The 13,037-nt window shown below is 46.8% G+C and overlaps 1 protein-coding gene across 1 annotated transcript in view; it reads left to right on the top strand.

Annotated features, from left to right (window-relative positions):
• The window catches only part of RALGAPA2 (Ral GTPase activating protein catalytic subunit alpha 2), a 135,342-nt gene that overhangs the window by 118,600 nt on the left and 3,705 nt on the right, over positions 1–13,037 (top strand). Inside the window, exon 38 of the mRNA XM_082480160.1 lies at positions 747–868. Within this exon, the coding sequence (XP_082336286.1) occupies positions 747–868 (122 nt within the window). The remainder of the gene's footprint in view (positions 1–746; positions 869–13,037) is intronic.

Below are 13,037 nucleotides of genomic sequence, written 5' to 3'. Positions count from 1 at the left end.
AAGTTTTATTGGTGACTGGTTTTTGATTACACATTTGAATGCTGTGTGTTCCAGGTTGCCGAGTTTTTAATTAAAAGGCAATAGTCTTGATTTTAGATTGCTTTGTTGCCCGCATTATGCGGACTATAATGCGTGCGAGTTGTGGGGGGAATTTTTCCAATGGGCATCGTTTATTTAGGACACATAAGATTACACCTTCTAGCACCTGCCTTAAATATAAACTGCACGCTTTCAGGAACTGCGTTTATTACGGTTGATTTCTTTTAAGAAGCACAATGATCAAGTAAGTATGTGGGGGGGTTTCTCCTCTGTCCTGTAGCTTGTTTCTCCGATCGAATAATTTTTCTAGTCTGACAGGGTCATTGTGATAGGAATATTGTGTACCAGGAACTTTCCATAATGCCACGGCTTGTCTGTTAAAGTTGGTTTGGGTTTAAAAAAGCCCGCAGTCTGGGGGGCTTCTTTCTGCCCTCGATACATTCAGCAATCTGTCGGATCTACTCAGTCACCGCTTTTCATTCATGAAGCTAAAAGGTATTAGCTTAATTTTAAGCCACTAAGTGTGCTCACTCCTCATTGCCCACCTTCAGAATCATTAAGCAGCGTTGGGCAATTTTGGTCCCCTCTCTTCCGTGCCCGTGTACAGCCTGGTTAGTGTTGCTGTGGATCTGAAGCGCCGGTGGTGGTGGACCTTGTGTAACAGCGTTTAATTCTGTGCACACATTTCCTTAACCTGGTCGTTGCAGTTATGAGGAAAGAGCTCTGTACCTCGAAGCAATAATCCAGAACCATAAAGAAGTAATGACATTTGAGGATTTTGCCGCTCAGGTCTTTTCTCCCTCTCCCAGCTACTCCCTCGGTGGAACTGGTGAGTCTCCACACGTTATTCTTCTCTTTAGTACTAAGAAGCACTTGAGCAGCAGATGTACACCTGTTTTTTGTAGATAAATGCTTGCAAATTTAAGACGACCATTCTTCCCCTGAATCAACTAATGAATATCAAAAGGAATGATGACATTCATTTTAATTTGTTTTGCATCAGAGCTATTCACTCTGCTCCTTTCTTCAGCTATCCTGTTAACCCCCGAATCTAGCGAGGTTAATGAACTTTCTCTCAGTAATGTGCTCTGGTTCATTCAGGAGTGTGGGTTTCTTGCTGAGCTGGGAATATGTTGTTCAAAAGCTATGCCTGAATCGGTGCTTACTTATCGAAAAATAGTTCCTCACAGTAGAAGCCGTTGCTACTAATGCTAAATGGGGATTATGCTGCTGAGATACCAGGGTCAGGGATTAATGCAAAAGAAATGTAAGAACGGTGTTCTGTTAGAAACTCATAGCAGCGTGCAGTATGCTAACGTTTCCCTTAAATATAGATGAGCAAATTTCAGGCTTCCTTCCAACACCTGGCCTGGAACCTGGTCGGGTTGTGTTTTGTTTGGTTTGTTTGTTTTTTTTTTAATATGTGTATGGATATATGTACGTGTCTGCTTGTGTATACGTATACACACACACGTTAATGCTGATCATCATTCGTCAGCCCTGCTGAAAGATGAAAATGTAATGCCGAACTCTGTGAATTTATTCCTTATGTGCCCTATCGAGATTTTAAGTTAGCATGCGGCCAGTAAGGTACGAACCGCTACTTTGCTGGTTTAGCCGAGTTTATATAAACGTCTCCTGAAAGGAAGCTTTGACTCCGAAATGCATATTTCCAGTACTCTCAAGATTTGTTTTTCCAGCCTCCAAAAAGTATATGGTCACCGTGTGTTGGACTCTTTAACAAAGATTCCTTAATCCCTTTTCTACACTCGTAGGGCGAAAACTGGCACTTTCTAATTACTCCCCGCTACTCTCTTGGATTGTTTAATAGATTATTTCAAACCTGTATAAATGTTGCAGGACATCTGCTCTATTTCTCTTTAGCCTGACTCGTTAGCAAATATCTTCCATCTAAACTGAAAAATTGAAGGAGGAAGAAATTAAATTTACTAAAATAAATCACTTACAAATAAAATCAGCCGTGCATCATTGTTTAACGTTACTGGCTCCAATCCTGGAGCTTTCAGAGCTTTGTTAGGAGATAAGAGGTATATGCATGTCCTTGCATTGGTCGCCAGTAGCAGCAGGCAGAAGGCTTTGGAGATAAGCAAGCTGGCAGAAGTAAAGGGGAACCAGTGCTATTTACATAATCGCGCCTCTGCTTCCTGGAGAGGCGTCAAGAAACACAGGGATGGCCTCTATTGATCTTTGTTGAACTGGAATACTAAACAACATTAGAAAAGCTTATAACTTAAAGCTTTGATTAATGTTTTCTACATTAAAAAGTAGAACAGCTGTGAATTAAATTCTTTTATATACTCTGCCAAAAGTCTGAGACAAAAAAAAATTATCGGTTTCAATAGAAATGTAGATTTCATGCCCAGTGTTGTTAGCACTCTGAATCATTCATCTGTTGACGTATCAGCAAATGAAAATGTAGATACATTTATTTTAAATGTTTTGCTCCATGCATAATTGTATTTGGTTTTCATGTTCTTCTTACAGCACGCAGTGATCTTATTGTAAACAAATTTAGTTCGACAAGCAAGGACAGATGCATTTGATAATACCATAGTCATACTTTCTAAAGTCTGTGATACATTTTGTATGACAAAAATATTTTAAGTGTTTCCTAATAGCCACTTAAGGTTTTCAGAACACTGTTAAGTCGTTAGTACCTGAATGCATTTTTATGATTGCTTGATTTTATTTTTTTAAGAGTAAAACCTGCCACAGTCAGGTCCCGGTTTTCAGACTTCCGAACGTCAGGATTTATTTCACGCTCGCAAAGAAACTGGAGGCCGGTCATGACTTCTGGCGTCAAAATCTTTGCTTCAGAGAGTCTCCTCACGTTACCTACTGATTTGCTTGCATATTTAGTCGAATATTACCAAGAGCGGTGTCAGTTGTTGCCATTGGGATGTATTTTCCATCGAATGGCACCCTGGCAATCAGCACGGAGGCTGAACGTAAACCTCACAACTCAGCCGCTGTTGCCGCTCGGGTGAGTCCCCGTCCCACGAGCCGGGAGCCTCGCGCAGATCGCGGGCGTCTATCTACCTCAGCCCTCCGTCTTGCCTCATTTATGGCAGTGTAAGTTGGCGGGGTGCTAACAAACGTACCGGCAGCATCCAGAAAGAAATAAAAAACCAGCTCGGGTGCAATTTGACTAAGTTTGCAGCCATCCATTCCTCCCTGTTAATGATTAGAAAGGGATGAAAAACTATTCCGGAGCCGCCAGTTCCCCCATCGGCATGGGCAGAGCCAAGGGCAAGCAGGACGGTCTCGGGCTGTGAACGGCGGCAGCTCCGCGTTTTTCAGCGTACAGCCTGTCCCCCCCCCGTGCCGCGGGCAATTAGACCTCCTCCAAGCTTAGCTTCACCTGTCCTGTGTCTGCAACATCGGCCGTCTGCCGCTTGAGAAATACAGACGGCATGTTTCTCCAGGTAAAAGGGGAATTTCTATTCTGAAACAGAAAAAAGGAATCCCGGAGCAATAAATGTATGGAGCTGACACAGGTCTGTGTTCCCCCTTCTCAAGTAACAAGCCAGCTGAAACTACTGACCCTGCCTAGCTTAAACTTTTCAGGTAAAGAAAGGGTCAATGAGTAAGTACGGGTTTTATTAAGATTGTTTTTAGTAGTTAAACAGCGTAAGAAGGAAATCAAGATCGTTAAATGAATCGAATACGTAGCTGTTAATGACACGCGTCGTCGGTGTATTATCACACGTGATCTATTTATTTGAACTAAATGTTTTTATGTTTTCTGGTACTGTCTCTCGGGATGCTTCCCCTCGATTCGGATGGGATGTGGGTTTCTTGACGTATGCCCCGGCTTAGTCTCCGTATCACAAATAGTCTTGCAGGTGCTTCATTTTAGGCACAAAAATCATCGAATTGACCTCTCTTGCCGCTTTCAGAAGTAGAGCCTTAAACCAACTGTATGTATCATAGATAGCCCCGTATATCTTAAACGTTGAAAATGCAGCCTGGTAGGCAGAATGGACATCCCTGAACTCATTTAGGGGATGTGCAGATTAGGAACAAAAGATGAGAATACGGTCCTTTGTTGTTAAACTGGTACATTACATGCTGTATTTTAATTAGGCTGGGTATGAGAGGCAGCCCAGGAAATCCTCCGTAATCCAACACTATTGAATTATTCTTATCCTTTCCCTCTGCAGATTTCTCTCGTTTTAGAGGATGGGGGTTTAAGCTGCTATCTTTTTCTGTTCTTGCTCCCTCAGCCAAAAAGAAAAACCGTTATTCAACAAAGTACTTGTGTGTTCTTGAAAAAAAAAATCATAAAAATGAAACAGGCGCAGATACAGAAGCGTTCCAACTTTAATTACCTCTGCTGACTAAAAAGCGTTTGTTGTTGGTTTCGGTTTTGGTTTTTTTTTTTTTTCATTTAAGATCAGAAGCCAGAATGATGTTAACCCTTAGAAAATGGAAGTAGTCTTTGATATTGTAGGAAGGAACAGAGATAACTTTTCCACCAGAGAAAGATTTATATTTGAGGGCTTTATACTTAGAAGGGTAGATCCCGACTTTCAAGAGAACCTACAAACCTGCTTTTCAGCAGCGTAGACTTGCAGTGAGTGCTTCAAAGGGTTAATTGAAATGGGCACACTTGACTGCTGAGAGGACTGATCTAATCACTGCCATATCCAAGTGCATCTGTTCACCATGAGGTCATTCTTGTGCATGCTAATGATTTGGAAAATAAAGCATAATGCTTGACGTTATCAGAAAGGATATAGTGTAAATCTTTGCTTTTTTAGTTGCTAATAGCTATTGTGGAATGAAACGCGCAGGCAAAAGCATCTCGGATTATTGCTTTCCATTTTAGTTTTTTAAAGCATCGTTTTCAGTGGGGTGTCAGGAAAACTGTGCTGGAAAACTCTGACATGTGGTATCTGTTGATAAATGGATCCTTTAATGAATATTATAGCATTGCCCAGGAGCAACACTTGAGTTGAGGAACTATAGACGTTTTCAGCATTCCCTGGTTTTAAAGCCTTGGAAGCTGTGCCTGCTTATTTACATAAAACTGAGATTTTGCAGCCTTTTTGTTGAAAAGGTGACACATGTTTTTCTTTTGTGTCCGGACTTTTACATGCATAAATTCCATGTAGAAAATACTTGAATGTACAACAAACAAGATTTGGTTTATTTTAAAGCACTTTTTGCTAGGTGCTGAGTTTTATCTTTCCCACTTTAAAGGAAAAGGAATATTTCAAATGGCCGTGGAATTATTTTAAAATATATTTTTCACAGAAACAAAACAAAACCCGGAGTAACTGTTGTCTTGAACAGACACAGTTCTTTTTAATGCTAACTGAGCGATGGTTCCTTTTGGTTTTGTTTGGTTTGTGTTTTTCTGGGTTTTTTTTTACTTCTTTGTCTGTGCATTTCCCTTGAAAATCTGTTTGGTCAGTTCTGTGTACTAGGTGGGATAAAAGGCTGTCCAGGTTCTGTATATTATATTGTGGCATATCTTTAGGAAGATGGATGGAGCTAAATAGTTAAAAAAAAAAAAAAAAAAAAAAAAATACACATCTGAAAATGAGTAGCTGTGCCATGACGTTACAGTATACGCAGCACATGCCAAGTGTTGGGTTTGGTCAATATGACAGTGTGGTCTGAAATGGAAAAACTGGTTTCTAATAACTGGGACTTAGAAAATTCCAGACTACCCTGGCAGCAAGGAGCCCACTGCTCAGCTGTTTCCCCTGCAAGAAGAGGCGGTGCTGAAACCATCTGGCAATTGTTACCAGCCCGACCGGGACGCTGTTGTGGAGCTACACGCGGGCTTCAACCTCTGTGCCGAATCCTTCCTTTTCCAGTAGGGGTATTGCCCTTAAATGTGGAAGGAAGCACAAGTCATTAGCACAGAGCTCCTTAGGAGGTCTGCGTGAACTTCCTTCTCAGTAGTTGAGAAGGAAAATGCGCAATGGTAGGTGCCAGATGTTGCAGTTGTAGAGGTTGTCCAGGCAGTAAACAGAGAGAAAAAGCTTAGGGAGGTGGAGCAGAAGAGTGGGAAGTTACCAAAGGAGGCAGGACTCAAGGTGGTGCTCCCCCCCTTCCCTGTGTAGAGTATTCAGGAGGAGGTGCAGGGACCTGTCCCGCTTCCCCTCTCTATTTAATCCAGGTAATTTTTACAGCTGATCTTCAGCAAACTAGAGCATCTTTCACTGCTGGGTTAGCGGCCCGTCCCAGCCGGCTGCTCGGGCTGCCTTCAGAGGGAGCCTGAAACTGCACAAGTGGATTCAGGAGCTGCTCCTTACCCCTGTGGTCTTGATTATCAGTCATCTGTGAGTGGCTTTCCTGCCCCTCTTCCGTAGAGCTACCGCCTGCCTGGACTTTCTCGCCACCGCAGGAACGTGCAACTGAACGCTGCACGGGGGCCGCTTGCAGCACCGGGCTGGCGCCTGCACCTAACTCCGAACTTGCACTCATCGGCCAAAATAGCAGTTTCATAACCGTCTCTGTCACCTCCAGCCTTAAAACCTTTGGCTCAGAAATGGGGAGGTCTCCCTCCACTGCGCTCCTTCCACGGTAGCTACCAGCGCACCTAAGAACTCACCGAGGCTCTGTCCGCATCTCAGCATCGCAAAGCGGTGGAGCCCGGTGGCAGATGGTCCTTCCCTGCGTGGTGGAATTGTCTCTTGGCCCACGGTAGCTGCTTGGTAGCAGAGAATGAAAAGGTGCCAAATGAAATTTTCAATTGAATCAAGTGTAATTACCTGATTTAATGAAGGAGGAAAGTCAGGGATGTTCTGCAGAAACCCCAAATTCACCCTTGCTCCCCAGAGATGCTTTCCAGCGAGACACACGGAATAAATTCATTTCGTATTTTCCATTACCTCCTTCCTTCCTTCACACTTAGGGAAACCTGCATGAGCGTATTCAAATAACATGACACAGCAATTCCGATCCACTTTCTGGGTATTTTAATGGCAAAACTGAGAAATCACAGTGATTTCTGTGACGACACGTGGATGCTAGAAACAAAATCATCATTTTGCTGAATGATGAAGCAACAAGGGAGTGGAAGTGCATCCCTCCTCCCACAGGAGCACTTGTTACAGTCGCGAAGACAATACTAGAAACACAGAAACACCGTTTTTCCTCTCAGATTCAGGCAGTGAGGGAAGATCTTTTCCAGGCTGCGGTGTATTCCTTAATTCATTGATCTGCTCACGCGTTTAGCAGTCTGAAGAGATTAAACACCTTGCTGGTAGTTATATACAAAGGAATAAAAAGGAAGCTCGTGCATCCTCAGTACGCCATGGGACTGCTCCCGTGCCTTTATGTTTTTAAAAAGTCAAAGGTTCCGCATGTTGACAGTACGATAGTTTGCGTTTCTTTCATGAAAGAGAAATACTTTTTGGAATTGGTAAAAATCTTAGCGTCCCTGTAAGGGTTAGAAATGGTCTATTATTAAATAGGGCGAAGTGATAGCAAACAGCTTGAATGGTTAGGCAGCATCAGCTCTGTACCCCCTATAGCTCCTCTGACATGTACAGCCTGATGTAAAGTTACAGCGGGATGACCAGACCTGGTTCAGAAGCGTAGGGATCCGTGCAGAATGGGAAGGAAGCTGCTTTACTTTGCAGCTCCGTGCCAAGCAGTTGCAGACTGCTTTGGGTGCGGCGCCAGGGCAGTTTTTCCCTTTGCCCTCCACCTATGGGGGCGCGCAGCCTGGACCCGACCCCAAGGCTGTGCTGGTGCTGGGGTTGCTTCTCCCTCAAGCCCGGTGTAACCTCGGGATCTACAGCGGAGAGGGTGTGAGAGCAACATCAGGGCTCTCAGCCTGGGCCCTTTCTTTTTTCCATTTAATTGATTGTCTCAGAGGGAGCTCTCCCGGCTACCACCTCCGGGAGAGGAGATGGCAAGGGAGGGCTTCCTCCCTAGCAATCAGCGCTGGGATGGGAAAAAATATTAGCTTGACGGGCGTCTCTCTTCTGCCGGGTGACAGCTCCAGCTGCTCGAGCTGTCAGCTCGAGAGAAAGCTCCAGGCGATGTGGCCCCTTTGCATTTTTCCTCTGTGCTGACGCACGTCAGCCCTGCAGCCGCGGCGGAGGAGAGAGCCGTGCGGTGCCGTCCTGCGTGCCGCAGGCTGCCGGCGCCCGGGCGGGAGGAGGCTTCGGGCGGTGGTTTGAGGCTGCGCGGCGGAGAAATAACCACTAACACTTGCTGTGGTCCCTCTGGCTGGCCGACCGGTGCAGAACTAATTAGCGGCTGCTCCAAGTCACGACTAATTGGAACTCTGATGTGTACATTTAGGGTTTATTTCCAAATCTCTAAACAATCAAGGCTGGGTACGTGATGGGGTCGAGCACTCATCACCTTCACTGGGAGCTGTGAGTGCTTTTTTTAGGGTTGTTTCTGCCCCTGATTAACCTGTAGTTTCAGATTCTTCTGCCTGCTTCAGTTACAGCTTTTCAAGTACTACTTTGTTTTTCATAACCAAATACCAGTGCAGCAAATCTCCTCATTTACCAATGATTTGGCTGTTGCAGCGCCTCGCTTAAGGTCCGATCTGGTCAGGGGAAGCAGTACAAAACCTGCCCTTGACTTGTGCTGGCCCTGCAAGCGCAGCTGGACCTCGGCGGCGTGGGCACGGCTGAGCTGTCCTCCCAAAGAGCAGCCTTCATCCCCCTCCGGCTCCCGGTGCCTCCCAAAGAGCAGCCTTCATCCCCCTCCGGCCCGCGGCCGTGCTGCTGGCGCAGGCTTGGGACGGTCAGCTCCAACGTCCGTTTTTCCTCTGCAGCATGTTTGGGGGGGAAAGGGGCTGTGTAAATTCAGCCGGTAGAAACAATCTCCAACAATAACTGAGGAGTGATGTGTTGTGCCGCTGCCCAGCTGCCAGCCAGAACACCCGCCTGTTCTTCCAGGGGATCCCCTCTCTCGCTGCGGAGGTCGAACCACACAGCCTTCGGGGTTTGCTCAAAGACATGAGAGAAACGAAAGATCTCAATGCAGCTTTAAAACAGCTGTTTTAAAACAAAGTATGAAATACTCTAACAGCTCATGCCAAACACAAGTCACCAAAGGCCCACGGGGTGTCAATGCAGTCCCAATGATTGGATCTCCTCCATCCTTAAATGCAGTTTGTTGCCGTATCTGCATTTCAGACCGTTGGCATCTGAATGCGTGTGGTTTTGCATGAACACGGCCACTGCTTTTTTTAATGATCATTTCTTCAAACTACGCTCCCCGGAACATGCGGGCTCGGGATGCTGCTTACATTGTATTTTCAGCCATGTCCTTCTGAGTGGAAAGCAGAGCGCGTCAAAATGCTAAGCGGATTTACTGCTATGATTCTCTCTGGAATTTTGTTACCTTCACATTTACTGGGAAAGAAAACAAAGATTTCCACAGGCCTGTCATGGCTGATATAGGTTAATTAGGGCGGGAGGATAGGTCACGGCCTCTGTGAAAACTTCAGGGGTCTTCTCAAGTATAAAGCTTCAAAATCCTTAATGATCACGCGTGATGTTGTAATCCGTTTCTGCATACTTGGGTTACACATCAAGACCCACCTTCCTTGTCTTTTTCTCATACGATAGAAACATGTACCGAGTACGAGCAATAGCTGTGCGCTTAGTTTGTCAAATCAGTTCCTCCCGGGTCAGCGAGGGCGATAAGGGCAAAGGAAAATGCAGTGCTGCGGGGTGCTGCTTTTCCACCGGGCGCCGAGAGGGTGGGAGACCACAGCCACGCTCAGGGAGGAGTTTGTTAGGTTCCACTTGCCCCTCACTAGGAACGGTTGGCTCTGGAGCAGTGTCCGGCTTCAGAGGCAGCGCAGAAGAGTTCTGCAGAGATCGTGTCAAAAAACCCCAAACCATGAACCTCATTTCGGGGTTCTGTAGTAGCCCCTTAAACGTGGGCGTGAACATGGTTAAAGGCTGGAAGGGCTTTGCTACTTGGCGTGGGGATGGGGGCGAGGGAGGGGCAGGCGCTGGCGCTACCACCTACTCTTATCCAGTAATTTCTGTGGGAAGTTGCTGCAGCAGTGAGTCGCTGTCTTTTTCATGAAATTTTCAGTGGTGTTATAATACGCAAATGGTTGTTGTAGTTCTTAAAAGCAAACTGGGCAGCTTTGCAGGACGTTAGTAAGGATCCCGCACCTTGGAAAGCTGCATGAGGTACCTGGTGTGCTCATTAAATGCCGTTGTTGACCATATCGTCAGCTTGAAAAGCTGATTTTCAACCACGGAAATACTGTGGCCTTCCGGCGGGTTGGGTTGGGTTGGGGAAAGGAAAAAAACCTCTATGGTTACGGCACCCGTGAGGGATCTGACAGAGAAGCTTGGGTACGGGCTGAAGGGTGGGGAGAGGCAGTTACTTTGCGTTCAGGAGTGTTCATCTGCTTCACGAAGAGAAAAGAAATTGCTAAAAGATCTTTTTTCCTAGAGCATGTGCCTTGGTGGTGTATGAGAAACCAGATTTGGTCTGTTCAGTAGATTTAAAATAAAATAAGCTATTTTATTATTGTCTCTTTAGCTCTCCCAAAGATAACTCTTCATTTAAAGTGTATTTTTATCTGTACTACTAACTGAATTTTTAATCCCCTCCTGCAAATAACATATTTTAAAAGCTTAAGCCTTCACCACCGTAAAGCATTTGTACCTGTCCGAGACTGCAGAGGCAGCCGATCCGTCAGTCACGTGCGTCTTATTTACGTCCAGGCGTACGACTGCCCATGGTGGGGTTTTGCACAGACAAGTGACTCCTTCTGTGGGAAGCTTATGTGGCCCAATGATACCTACGTTGTCCACTTTCTGGGTTTTTTTTTACCTGCCTGCAGTGTAATAGTGGGTTAGGTTTGTGCAGCCTCAGATGTTACCCAGTTTGAAACTGAAAACCACTAACTGCGTTGGCAGTGCAGCTGAAGTGAGAGGCTGCTGGAGTCCCACGGTTCCACACCGGCAAGTTTGGCAAAAGTTGAAGGGAGATGATTATTCATTCCAATTTTTGCCAGCATTTCCTCCCTCTGTTTTTTCAATCACCAGATCGACAGGGGCAAAGAAAAAGAAATGTGGGTACCCATTTCTCTCCAGGGTATTGAGGTGACCTTACGATCGTCAGTTGCCCTTACAACTGGTGCCCACCGTGTGCTGAGTTTGCTGTGACGCCCGCGGCCAGTTCCCACTGTGCTGGGCGCCCGCGAGCAGCCAACCTGACCTTCACGCGAGCGCGATGGGTGTGCTGTTCCTGTATTTATATGATTTTGTGTTCTCTCCCTTTAGATTAGAATATGTAATGGTCTCGTTACAGTAATTGCCGCAGGTAAGAGCGATGCTTCCCGCAGGCCCCGCTGCCGCTGGCGTTATGCTCCATCACTAACAGCTCTCCTCCTCCTCCTCTTCTTCCTCCTCCTATGCTCAGCGCGTGGCCGCGGTGGCTCTGGGGCTCTTGAGTCTGTCTCTGCCTGTCCCTGTCGCCACTGCCCCATCTCCTCCCACTCCCCGCACACCGAGCCCCGAGGGGTGCCCGCCCGCCCGCCTGGGCGGCTGTTGCTCCCTCCGGCTGCTGCCGGCCATGGCCGACGCCAGCACCTGCCGCGGTGGGAAGCCTTCTGGTCACGGCTGGGCCTGTTTGTGTGTGTGTTTGTGGCTGGGGCACCACGGGATGGGATCGGGGAGGGGGCAGCCACTGGCAAGATGCTGGGTGCGAGCCCTGGCCCTCCGGCGGCGAGCACCTGCGGGAGCCGCGTGGCATCACCTCCATGGCACTGCTCCCCCGGAAACCAGCACGACTTGCAGGAGAGAGTTGCTGTGCAGCTTTTGGTGGTTCCCCCCCGCCCCCCCTTTTCTCAATTGTCACATGTTTGGCTGAGTTGTAAATTCTAAGCACTCTGCTGGTCCGTCTGCAAGTCAGAAACCAGTATTTTTTATTTATTACACCATTGCGGAGCTGCGACTTGGTTTTTACAGCTTACACTTCCGCATTGCCTGTGCGCCCTCTGAAACAAACACAGCCAAGAGGGGGAAAAAAAACCCCAACCCTTCTCCGTATCACCTCAAAAAGAAAAAGAGCTGAGCCTCTCACGAGCAGCAGAACATCGACACCAATATGACGCTGATTTTCTCGGGCACGTGCCGGCGGGTGTGCGCAGCACTGCTTCTCTCCCTGGCGCAGCTGAGCGAGCGGAGCCTCCTCTCTGAACAAAGTTGCAGGCTCCCCTTGCAAGACGGCCAAGTAATTAGAGTTCGTGCCAGACAGCTTGCGAGTGGAATTATAATATTTGTATGAAAGCCTTTCTCTTTTGTGGTTATTACTTGCTCACTCCGCAGCTGCTGTCTCCCTATCAATCAAGGCGTTTTCGGGGGAGCTTCAAGGTTGATTGCATAGCTAAGGACTCGCCAGAAGAAAGTTGGGACTGAAGGAATGCGCCGGCTCCGAGGCGGGCGGATGCTGCGGGTGCTCCCGGAGCGAGGTGTGCCTGGCCCGCGCCCCCGCCTGCCCCAGCCGCCTGCTTTTCGTATGCGCAGCCGATGCATTGTTCGGCGCTTGCATGAATATTGCTTGAGCTTGTCCATTTGGTGAAAACTGTATTATTTTGACCATCTGCCATTCTGTGTAACTGCAGGAATGTAAAGTACGACACCTCCCTCGCAGCCCTTCCCTCCCCCACGTTTTTCTCCCCGCGAACAGCACCGCAGGTTTTGTTTTTAATCCAAAACTGACAGCTCCACATTTTTCACAGAAAATGCCTTTACACGCTAAGTCACATTTTTCACCTTTTTTTTAATGCGCTATTTCCCCTTCAGTCAATTGTCTCGAAGTATAAATCTGGTAAGTAAAGGTTGTCTTTGAGATGCAAACGCTGGTTTGCAAACTGGCTGCGGGATTTCAAAGGAGAAGGAGCAAGAGGTGCTTTGGGTTTAGCTACAACCAGACCTCGGCATTGTTCTCTTCCCTCCTTTGAGTCATTAAAATAGCGAGAGTTAGCTAAAGCACCGGGACAAGGTTTTAAGCCGTGT

This window comes from Vanellus vanellus (assembly GCF_965231255.1).
Source record: "Vanellus vanellus genome assembly, chromosome: 3".
Lineage (NCBI taxonomy): Eukaryota > Metazoa > Chordata > Aves > Charadriiformes > Charadriidae > Vanellus > Vanellus vanellus.
Note: the sequence above shows the minus strand (reverse complement) of the source record. Positions and strands in the feature narration are given on the sequence as shown.